At 44.1% G+C, this 12,511-nt stretch overlaps 1 protein-coding gene across 3 annotated transcripts in view; it reads left to right on the forward strand.

Annotated features, from left to right (window-relative positions):
- SLC16A14 (solute carrier family 16 member 14) overlaps positions 1-11,466 on the forward strand; it is a 66,502-nt gene extending 55,036 nt beyond the window's left edge. For all 3 annotated transcript variants that reach the window (XM_040348813.1, XM_040348814.1, XM_040348812.1), the window contains exon 5: positions 9,291-11,466. In XM_040348813.1, the coding sequence (XP_040204747.1) occupies positions 9,291-9,442 (152 nt within the window). In that variant the 3' untranslated portion in view covers positions 9,443-11,466. The remainder of the gene's footprint in view (positions 1-9,290) is intronic.
- Positions 11,467-12,511: the final 1,045 nt, after the last annotated feature.

Genomic DNA, 12,511 nt, shown 5'->3' on the forward strand with positions numbered 1-12,511 from the left:
ATCAAAGATTTACCATTACCAAATATCAATACGTGTGAAGCGGTGTGCAAGAGTTTCTCTATTGAAAATCACCTGATCTGACTTGTATATTCTGCAGTCTGGCTGTTCTTTGATTGGCCAGTGTTCAAAAACTTTTTATACAGGTCTAAACAAGTATAAATGTACTTGTGTGCTGTAGATACAAAGCCAAGATAACTCTGAACTTGGTATACCTGTTTTGTATGCATGAATTAAAGCTGAACTCTAGGCAGATATAAAATGGCAAATTAATAACGCAGCTCTGCAATTATTAAAGAAGAAGTGTGGGATATGTAAAAAAACAAACCTTCATATATACCTCTATGCTACAGGATTAGTGCCGAGATGCAGCTGTCCCATGACAGCTCTAAGGCCCCGTTCACGCCTATGCGAATTGGTTGCGTCTTAAACCGCATCCAATTCACATAACATTATAAAATACATTGATTTTAATGAGGCTTGTTCACATATGTGCGATGGATTTGCATTGCCCAAAAATGTGTGCATTTTTTAGGCATTGCGGTGCAGCTCAGGTGCGAATTCAGGCCCATTATCTTCTATAGCATTGCATCTGATTCGCAGATGTGTTCAGTTCTCATCAGGATTTCTCTCCTTCTCCTCAATACACTTCCCCCCCTCTCCCTCCCCCAGGTCTCCAAATTCGCAGCTAAAACAGAGGTGATCTGCTGAACAGCTCTCTTATCTCATTGCAGAGATAAGAGAGCTGGAACTTACACCGCACAAGTGTGAACCCAGCCTAAGGCCCCATACACACGAGAGGATTTATCCGCAGATACGGTCCAGCGGACCGTATCCGCGGATAAATCCTCTCGAGGATTTCAGAAGATTTCTATGCGATGGCGTGTACACACCATCGCATTGAAATCCGCGCTGAAATCCTCTGGCGATGACGTGTCGCGCCGTCGCCGCTATTATGACGCGGCGACGGGCGCGACGCTGTCATATAAGGAATTCCACGCATGCGTCAAATCATTACGACGCGTGCGGGGAATCCCTTTGGACGGATGGATCCGGTAAGTCTGTACAGATGAGCGGATCCATCCGTTGGAATGGATTCCAGCAGATGGATTTGTTGTGCATGTCAGCAAATATCCGATCTGCTGGAATCCATCCCAGAGGAGATTTCTCCGCGGAAATAGATCCGCTGGCGTGTACACACCATAGGATCTATCCGCAGAAACCCATTTGCTGGGATTTATCTGCGGATGGATTCTATCGTGTGTATGGGGCCTAAGAGTAAGAAGTGAGTAATCACATGACCACTAATTGCTCAGTTCTTGATCTGCTCCGAGCAGAAAACAGTGACTGTCACTCGCCACTGTCTGCTTTGCTGTTCTAGCACTCACTGGAGCGCTCGGCTGGGGAGGGGGTGGGCACATCTGGCTCTCAGCCACCTGCTGAAAGGCGGGGCTACCTGTCAGTCAGATGAACCCCGGAAAAAAATTGTCTGGACCCTTCAAGAGTCTGCCCTGGTTGTGCCCTGTCAGCTGATAATGTGCAACAGTATGCTATCATCTGACACTGGATCACAGGAGAACTAATTAAATGTACTCCTTTGACCCAAAAGAGAAGTATAAATAAAAAAGCATTGACCATACTTCTCTTTTAATACATCACTGCATGATTATTATTATTATACAGGATTTGTATAGTGCCTACAGTTTGAGCAGCGCTTTACAATGTAGAGGGGGGACAGTACAAATACAATACAGTTTAATACATTAGGAATAGGAGGGCCCTGCTCATGAAGCTTACAGTCTAAGGGAGAGGAAGGTGGTACAAAAGGTAATAACTGTATTTTTTAAATGCAAGCAGTGTAACTACCTGAATTCGACCTGGCCTCTTGCATCCCCTCTGTAGCAGGGCTGAGGTGTGAGAGGAGAAAGCAGAAAAGGAGCCAACCAGTACATCTGCTGACAAGAAGCATGCTAATAGGAGGAGAAAGCAGTGTGACTGAGAGATGACCATGTACTGTTTCTTCTTTCATTGTTCAGGCTTGGGTGGGTCCAAGATGACTTAATAATACTGGCCAGACTGAGGACACCTAGTGGCAGAAATAATTTATTGTGGGAGAAATCTCTGGAATGAAGCAGAATATTGCAGCAAAAACGGAAAATGTATATCAAATACTTACCGTAATTTTCCTTTCCTGATGGACTCCATGGCAGCCTATGTGTGGGTTAATCCCGCCCCTAATACCTCATAGGACCCTTCTCCCATAAATCTTTGCTCTGGACAAGAGGCCGTGTTCCATAATTTAGCCTACTCCAGCCACTGGGAGGGAACTCCTGCTGCCATGGAGTCTATCAGGAAAGGAAAATTACGGTAAGTATTTGATATAAATTTTCCGTTTTCCTGACAGACTCCATGGCAGCCTACGTGTGGGAAATAACTAGCCATACACACCCAAGTGGGCAGAGTGCTGGACAAAAGAAAAAAAGGTTTAATTGGCACCATCAACAGACAAGATACGTAAACCAATATTAACAAGGCTGGCTCTACGCAGTAGTGTGTCTTGAACGTGTTAATTGAAGACCACGAGGCCGCCTTGCAAATATCTTCTGGAGTGACGTGACGCCGCCCATGATTAAGACACACTTCTAGTTGAGTCAACAGTCACCGTTTCTGGAGGTGCCAAGCCCTTGGCTTTGAAGGCCCACTAAATGGCCTGAACAATCCATGCTGCGATAGATCTGGAAGAGGCACGCATTCTCTTATTCTCCCCATAAAAAAAAAAAAAACAGGTGATCGGTCTGACGGAAAGAAGCTGTAGCTTCAAGATACTGACTCAGAGCTTTTCCAATATCTAAGTGATGAACACTGGAATCCTCTGTAGATCTGAACGTTGGAAGAGCAGTCTCCTGATTGTCATGAAACACAGATACCACTTTGGGTTTTAAACCCAACATAGGAATTATAAAGGTCAAAAATGGCTCCTTGCACCCCAGAGAGCTGATTTCAGAGACCCTCTTGGCCGATGTTATAGCCACCAAGAAGGCAACTTTTAGAGAGAGAGTCATTTGATAGAGGACTGATCTTCATGTTCCAACTCTCTACCTGAGAAAAAATCCAGGACAGGGGGAAGATCCCAATTAGAGAATCTTGTCTTTTTCTAAGGTCTGAGCTTTATTGCTCATCTAAACAACTACTGAGTAAGAGGGTGTCTAGCCCAGGAAACACCCGTAAAGGCAGAGATTGCAGAGACTTGGACTCGCAGCGAGCTGACTGACAATAAGATCCAAGCCTAATTGTAGGAAGCCCAGGATATCATGTATCTTTGGGTTATTGCAAGAACCTGCAGTGGAAGTGGTGTAGTCTGCAAACTTTTTACAAATCCTCTGGTAGACCCTGTTGGTGCCTGCTCTTCTGGCATTTAATAATGTGGAGATGGCCCTACTTGGACAGCCTATGGTCTATAACCCTCCCCTCTCAAGAACCAGATCATCAGATGTAGATGGGCCAGGCATGGATGTAGAATTGCCCCTTGTGATAGGAGATCTGATCTGAAGGGTAGAGGAACTGGGTCCCGGAAGCTGAGTTGCATCAGCAGTGGAAACCATGGCCAGTACAGGACTATTGCCACTATCCCTGCTCCTTCTATCCTGAGCCTCGACAGAAACCGGAGAATGACTGGAACTGGGGGAAAGGCATAGGCCCTGTGGAACCGCCAATGGTCTGTCAGAGCATATACTCGAAAGCCTAGGGATACCGAGACCTCGTGTAGTATCTCTTTAGTCTGAAGTTGCACAGGAAGGCGAACAAGTCTACTTCTTGAATGACTCCCAGGGACAGGACCCACCTGAAGACTTCGGGGGGGAAGTCCACTCGTTGTCCAGAGAAATTCTCGACACAAAATCTGCCTGAACTTTCTGGACTCCAGGGAGGTAGACAGCTGTCAGGTTGACCAGGTTTTTCTGGGCCCAGATCATGATGGGCTCTACTTCCTTCAACAGGGAGAGACTGAGTACCCCCCTGTCTCTTGATGTATGCGACTGCCGTCGTGTTGTCCAGTCTTAAGAGGACTGAGGCTCCTGCTGTTAAGTGGTGAAAGGCCTACAGAGCACAGAACACTGCCCGGAGTTCCAGAACATTGGAAACTATCCTGTGAGGGAAAATTCCATATGCCTTGGGCTACTTCTGTCAGCCCCTGTTGCTGGCATCTGTAGTGATGGTGACCCAAGACACAGGTGCAATGGAGTGACAATTGAGGAGGTTCCTCTGTTGTAGCCACGAAGGAAGGCTCTCCCTCATAGATGAGATTATTTGGATAGAGTGATCCCGAAGCCCTGGGTTCCACTGCTGAAGGAAACCCATCTGGAAGGGCCGTATTTTCCACTGAGCCCACTTTACGATGGGTGTTGTTGCCACCATGGTGCCGATGATCTTTAGGCATTGAGAGGCTAGGAGATGAGAGAACGACATTGCAAGCCGAAATCTGTCCCGGATCACTGTGACTTTTCCAAGGGTAATGAGATGGTGCTCTTGTTAACGTTGACGTGTGCCCCGAGGAATACCAGGGACTGCGTAGGATCCAGGTGGCTCTTTTCCAGATTCAGAAGCCAACCAAACTCAAGTAGAGTGGAGATGACCTGGGGTCTGTGGATTAGCAACTGCTCCCTGTCCCGAGATAACAAAAGCAGGTCGTCTAGATAGTGATACAGACGGATACCTCTGGTCCTGATCAGAGCCACGACAGCCAACAAGAGTTTTGAAAACACACAAGGCAATGTCGTAAGCCCGAAGGGGAGACAAGTGAACTGCAGATGGATTTGATTGACAGCAAAGCAAAGGTATTTCTGGAATTCTGACGCTATCGGAACATGGAAGTAGGCATTTTTCAGGTCTATAGACACAAGCCAATCGCCTGGTTAGATTGCTTGACTGATCATGAGTAGTATCTCCATCTTGAACTTCTTCTTGATAAAATAATTCAAGTGGGTTAGGTCTATAACTGGCCTCCAGGAGCCATTTTTCTTCAACACCATGAAGAGGGGCGAGTAGACCCCTTGAAACCTTTCATTGGCTGGAACTGGAATTGCAGCGCCCTGAGCCACAAGACAGTCTGCATAGGACAGGAGAATTCGCTTTTTCTCTTCCGAGAGAGGCGAGGATGCCGACTCACTCTGTCTGGGCAGGCGCAATATCATAAAGACTTAGGGAATTCTTGTCCACCGGAAGATGCCCCTTTTGAAAACTTCTGGCCTGAATGCTATTTTTTCTTCCAGGTCTTCTTGAACTCATGGCCAGGCCTATAGTAGCGAGCATCCCTTCCTCGATCTGAACCTTGCCTGGGCTGTGTTCTCTTCTGGTTTAGCAGACAGCGATCCTGGGGAAGGAACCCCGATTTGCCCCCTTTGGCATGGGTGATGGCACTGTCCAATTTGTTCCCAAAGAGGGACGAACCTTCAAAGGGAATCCTGCACCATGCCTGCTTGAAAACAGGGTCAGCTACCCATGGGCGCAGCCACAATGCACACTTAGCCATGACAGATGACAGCATGATCCGAGCCACCAGGTGAATTATGTTTAGGGAAGCCTCACCCAAAAAAAAGCCAGCGCCAACCTCAGCCCATTAATAGATGAGCTCCTGGCCAGTTCTTCTGAGATGCTCCTCAGAGAAGCATCTATGTCGTCTGCCCAGACTTCCATCGCTTTAGAAAGAGCTGTGAGAGCTAGAGCTGGTTTGCATCTCATACCCGCTGTAATGTACATCCGCTTGAGGTCGGTCTCAATTTTCCTCTCCAGGCCATCCCTAAAGGAAACAGTATCCTGCAATGGGAGTGTGACGTGCCTCACCATATTCATTAGGGCTGCATCAATGAGAGGAGCCGACTCCAGGTGTTTTACATCTTTGCTTTTAAATGGGTACATTTTTGACACCTTTGTTAACAGGCAATACTTCCTTTCAACACCACCACATTCATCGGTAATTATTGCGCCGAGTTCACCAAAAAAGGAGAAATTAGGGCGTTCTTTTTTGAGGCGTTTAAAATATTTCCTCTGTTTGGAGGGTACCCCCACTGGCTCTTCTTATCTCAAAGCTTCTTTGACAGCTTTGACCAGTTGTGGTAATGGGGCAAACCTGTATCTACCTCCACCCCACTGTCTGAGGCTTCAATTGAGGAATGGCTTGGCTGTGAAGGGCCTGGGGCCTCGAGATCATCCCTAATAGGGACTAACATAGTGTTGCCAGCAGGGTTGTGGGTATGACCAGAATCCACTATACTCAGGGATTCATGGACCACCTTTCTGACCAGTGCTTCCACTTGTTGGTCTCCACCCTCTCTTTTGCCACTTTAGAAAAGCATCGCTCGCAGAGCAATTTACCTTCAGGAACCTGGGCCCCGCATACCCAGCAGGCTTTCCTCACAGAGTGGCTGGAGTGGTGGTGAGAGTGTGGCCCAGATGTGGTTTTAGACTCCTTTCTGTGGTACCTAGATCTAAAGGGAGATCTATGACGTCTGGAGTTTGAAGAGGAGTGATGACGTTGAGACCTAGGATGATCTTTGCCATGCTTTGGTGTTCAGACCTAGAAGTGCTGTGTGAAAAATAAAGAGTTAATAGCCCCTGAATGAGTGAACCCAAGCATCACAGGCAGAAAATAACTAAATCCTATCTGCAGCGCAAGGGTTGGCCACAGGAGGGCGGTGACATATCCATGGCAAGGCAGTTTGAAACTGAAATGAACCATTAAAGCCTTATGAGAAACAGGAGTGACAACAGGCATGATAGAACACATAACAAACATAGCCAGCACCTAGGGAGCCTGCAGCAAACAATTTACCTTGTAAACCAGAGACCAGTGCCTAGGGAACCCGCTGCATAAGCCTGCAAGTCATCCCAAGGAATAGCTGCTTTGACAGATTTTTAAATCTGCCGCCGATAATGATGTCACCGCCCCACAGCGCACCTGCGTTTGAAAAAACGTTGCGACCCGGTGGTGACCAATCGCATGCGCAACCGTGCCACCATTTTGGCGAAACCGCGCCTGCAAGAACCAAGCACGGAATCTTCGTTCGTGGCTTGCAGATGCGCAGACAGGTCCTGGCGACTTCCTGAAGCAGCGAGCTGGAACGCAGCTGCGCTCCAGCCGCCATGGCCACTCACTGGAGTTTGATAGAAAATAAGGAGACAAACAAAACACAGAGATACGGCTGCCATATAAAACGAATATCTTTGCACCAACATGGCACGATCCGGACCAGAACCAGGGACTGGGGAGCTGTTCGCTCGACCCACTGCACGATCGGGCGTTTACAAGGCCTCCCTCTAATAGCTGTGACGTTTGGCCGTATTGTCCCTTGCCTGCCAATGGCCAGGTTAGTAAGCTCTTTATGGTATCGCATCATATCATGTCCACCTGCTAATAGCTAGGATTGCTGGACTGCAGAGAGGATCACCGCTAACCACCAACGTATCGCCGTGCACACCACCAGGCCTGGATTACAGAAAACTTCATGAAAAGGTAAGACTATATCTTGGTCCTAGGAGGAGGACAAAAAAAGAGCAAAGATTTATGGGAGAAGGGTCCTATGAGGTATGAGGGGCGGGATTAACCCACACGTAGGCTGCCATGGAGTCTGTCAGGAAAGCTAAATTTATTTGATCTTTTACTGAAATATTTAGTTTTTGATTTTTTTGCTTTAAAAGAGGTTTTCAACGTGTCTGAAAAAGTGTGAATTCCTTTAATAGCAGCATGCCATTTGTTATGTTTACCATTGAGAAGAACAGGTTGTGCTAGCAGACTAGACTAACACACTTATATTAATTTCCTCATCCTTAGGGCAGCTTTGCAACTTCAGCTCCTGGGTTCATTCTGTACCTTTCTAGATAAAACCTATTTCCTTTCTTGCACATACACGAGTGCCAGACTGGGGAAGAAAAGCAAACCTTTGTTATAAAGCACACTACCCCACATTTTGATGGCAGACTTTGTTACACCATAGAAATACAAAAAAGTTTATACGACTGGCACAACTGACAGTTCAGTACAGTTTTGGGCTCTAAGTAAAGAATATGTCATTGACGAGAGCTGAGCAGCCCCAATAGCTTAATGGCACTCAGTGAAGGATTATGCCGCGTACACACGACCGTTTTTCCTGTCCTGCAAAAAAACAACGCTTTTCTCAACGTGATTCATCACGATTCCTCTCAAGCCTGCCTTGCATACACACGTTCATGAAAAAAAAACGGTCGAGCAAAGAGCAGTGATGTACAACACGTACAACGGGACTATAAAGGGGAAGTTCCTTTCAAATGGCGCCTGCTTTTTGGCTGCATACTTGATTCTGGGCATGCACGTTTTTTCCCCCCTCTGAAAAGCATACACACAAACGAATTTCGCAACGGGAAAAAGAACGACGTGAAAAACGACGAGAAAAAATAGAGCAGGTTCTAATTTTTTTGCGGGCAGTTTTTTTGTCGAGAAAACTGCTATGGAGCATACACACGACCGGTTTTCACGACCAATCTAAAAAATGGCAGTTTTCTGGCCATGAAAAACAGTCATGTGTACGCGGCATTAGGCTCTGTTCATGGCATGTCACTTTTCATTGTGCTAAAATTGCAGGAGTATTAGGAATGCAAACAACCTCTATTCAACAGGATTGCAAAAAGTCTTTATACAATAAGCATAACCTTTCCCCAGACACTGTAAAAACGTTTTGCAATCCTGTTTGTGAACTGTACGTAATACTCCAGCAAGTTTAACACAATGAGATTTTTTAAGGGAAAAAAGTCTTAAAGTGATAATTCACAATGTTGCAGTACTTTAGAGTGCTTGTACCTCGTTTGCTGTGGCATGTATCCTGTGTTTTTCATTTTACAATAAAAGCAACAAGTTTTGGAGCGTGGCTGTCCAGAAATCCTTCCTTCATGTTGCAGTATTTTAGCTCATGTGCATTAATGCATGTTACGCCACTAGCCAACATGTGTTGCGTTAAGACAGTCCGTTCCTAATGCATCAAAAAAGATGCATGTACCATTTCTGAAAGTGCCAGTGCACCACAACACGTGTTAGTGCATTGCCCCTGATTGCACTGCAATGCACGTTTATTGGCAAGGTATGCTGGGGAGATATTCAGAATGAATGACTCTCCATCGCACCAATGAAAGTAATATGCGTTATCACAACGCAGTAGTGTGAATGGACCCTGAAAGAACTGAAATGCTTTAGGGCATTACATCCTTTACAGGTATTGTGCAGTGTGATAGATGTCTTCTAAGCTAAACCTTTCACTTCCCTCTTGCAGGCTGGATCTATGACATCACCCAGAAATATGACTACTCCTTCTACGTGTGTGGCTTGCTGTACATGGTGGGAATGATCTGTTTGCTTATGGAGCCCTGTCTGCAACCAAAGGAGAATAACACTAAGAAAACTATAGACATTCCTGAATCCTGAAAATGCAATAAGGATGTTTAAGGACATTTGCTATGTACCCTGAAACCCATATTATGGAAAATAAGATCCTATGGCTAGTCAGCCCTGTACAAATACTTCTCCGGTGTTTCCTGCCTGGCTTGGCATAGCAGGATCTGTATTTTTACACACACCCAGCCATGTGTTGCCTTTCCTATATTTATGTCTTTTGCAGTTTTCTGCTTAAAAAATGTAAGATGACTTAGAATATAAAAAGAAAATTTGGTTTGTTCAAAAGCTTTAGAACCACATATAACTGATGACTGGTGTAAATGTCTTCAACTTTTTATACATTTACACCAGTTCGCCAATAAATGAATCTGCCAGTAAATGAAAATCACAAATTGGATCATGTAAAAGTAAAGAAACATTCATAAATAAGAAATACAGGTGCCTTTCTAGTACAGATTTTATTCTTCAGGGACCCTCTGCCCCCCAACATTTTGGGGATGTTCCTAGCTTTCAGCTCTCTGGTCATTTTTGTTGTCGCCTTAATGGAGAAACCCAGATGCTCTTCAAAATCCTTTTTAGCTCTGTACCTCATCTATACACTCCAGTGCATGAACTCCTGTAACTTCAGCAAACGATTCTTTTACACCTTTTTAAGCAGGGTGCAGAACTGAGAAGATTTGGAGAGTTGCCTTATGGGGGCAGACAGGCTGCACAGCAAAGATTGCTAGGGAGCTGCATTTTAGGTGTGTTTTATCACAAGAGAGTTCTTAAATCCTCAGCAGACAGATTTACTGTATATGATAACTTTATATCTGGCAAGCATAATCACATGCTGGCCTCTTAAAGACTTTAGTAGTAATAGGCCTACTAGAATTACTACTAGAATTCCCAAGCCTGGTTGGCTGCAGTACCTAGTTCTCTGCCTGATTCTGGTGCCACAAGCCTCTGATGGCTTCTACATGGCTGTTATGGCCTTCAGGGGTTAGAGCAGAGGCACTGCAGAAAAATGTCACCACTGGCTGTCCAAAAAGTATAGGCTGCTTGCATTAGGCTCTGTTCACATCTGTGCACTGCAAGAATGCATGCATTGGAGCTGATCAAAATAATAAAGTGCATGCACTGGGGCTAACTTGAGGCCTGAAGTACATAAATTGGTGTTGATCTAAGGTACATGCATTAGGGCTAAAAAAAAAAATATTTTAGGTGTACTGCAAGTGCCATTCATTCTCAAAGGCACCTCAATGCACCTTGGTAATGCACGTGCGTTACAGCGCACTATGACATTTGATAACCTATTGCCATTTATTATGATGTGCTGCATTTAAAAAACAAAAAAAGGTACATGCATTTCTTTGGTGAGATGTCTATGTGTTGGGCTGCACATTTAAGTGAATGTGCAACAGTGCATGCTTATTACCATATGACATAGAGGTGAATGTTGCCATAATTTGCCCGACTATTATTCAATGTTGCCCTTTAAATTCCATCTGAATCAACACTTGAAATACATTTTAACTTCGCTCTCTTTATAAGCAGTGGAGTCTTGGATAGTGTTAGCCATTGTTTAACGCAGAAATTGGCAGTTAATTTGATGCCTTTTTTCCGGCTAACCTAATTTATTAAAGATGCAAGCTTTCAGGACCTTCCTTACTGTATGTCCTTTGCTCATGCTTGAGTAAAAGACAAAGGTTTCTAAAGGCCGCATCTTTAATAACATCATTTAGGACCAAGGACTAGAGACAAGAGTGCTGATTGATAGTTTGCAGTGATGTATTTTCCAGATTATTTGTGTATTGTACATTATGAACTATTCATTGAGAGAATGTAACTGACATCAGTTGGCTGTAAAGGCTGCTACTGACAAATGTATTTTTGGTGGAGATATTGTGCTTCTGGTATTTTTGAGGGTGGTGAGGAATCAGTATGTGATTGCCAACAACCACTCACAACTGAGCAGAGGGTGAAATTGACTCTTTAAGCAGATACTTAAGTAATAATACTTAGTAATTCAGAATCTGCTAATTTAATAAATGGCGCCAGTAACTTGACCAGCATTGTGGTGTTGGTGGTCATGTGTTTTTTCTTAAACTGACTTGGGGGTCTTGCTCAGGTAGAGGTCAACGCCTCTGGTGAACAGTGAGCCTCCATTTTAGTAAGTATAATGTGACCAATGACCTGGAAATTATCATGTGCCCAGAACTATATATATATATATATATATATATATATATATATATATATATCCAAATTTCTAAAGTTCTCACTGCCTTTATTAATATTTATTAGTTTAACATGATTTGTGTAGGACAGAATTCGATTTTTACTGTTCATTTTAAGAGGTCAATGGCCAAATCTCTAAGAATGATCCAACTTTTCCGAATTCCAATATGAATAAAGAGAGAAGAATGCCAAATGTGTATGCAAGTTGTTAAAAAAACGTTCTTCTGGTATAAAAGGGCTACTTAGGAAGTAAGTTCTTACAGAATAAAACAAATTGTATCTACAAATTGAGAGGTGTCCTTTTCTCCTATAAAAGGCTAACAGATTGCAACCAGCCCTTGTGAAACATTTTGCAGCTAAGACAGTGCAAACATTGCACAATGGAATCTGATGCTGTTGCTACATTTCGTACAGGTCAGCTGGCAACTGCAAAATATAAATGAATAGATTAATGTGGATCATGCAGAATTTCCTAGAGTAATTTTAGAACTCAACTGACATTACATAACCAATCAGTATCCTTCTTTTAGCCATTTCGCTCCTTTTAAATTTCAATGACTGGTAGCCTTATGTATTGAGGAGGCTGAAAGAACTGTCTGATGCGCCACAACATCAAGTCAATGCAAGATAAACTACCCAGTACAGGTTGAAAACACAAAGAATAGCCTGGTGGTTATGTGACAATAGAGCCTTTATTTAAGGCCTTATGCATAAGGGCATACATTTTTTTTTAACGCCCCTAAACACAGTTCTACAATAGCCTACAAGGCCATACACATCAGGTGTTTAGATCAGTATTTAGGAACAGTGTTTAGAGGGAAAATAAATGCACCAAAGCTACATTTAGAGAGGAGCTTATGAGCATAATTTACAAACGTA

The sequence above is a fragment of the Rana temporaria genome, chromosome 4 (genome assembly GCF_905171775.1).
Source record: "Rana temporaria chromosome 4, aRanTem1.1, whole genome shotgun sequence".
In the NCBI taxonomy this organism is placed as follows: Eukaryota; Metazoa; Chordata; class Amphibia; order Anura; family Ranidae; genus Rana; species Rana temporaria.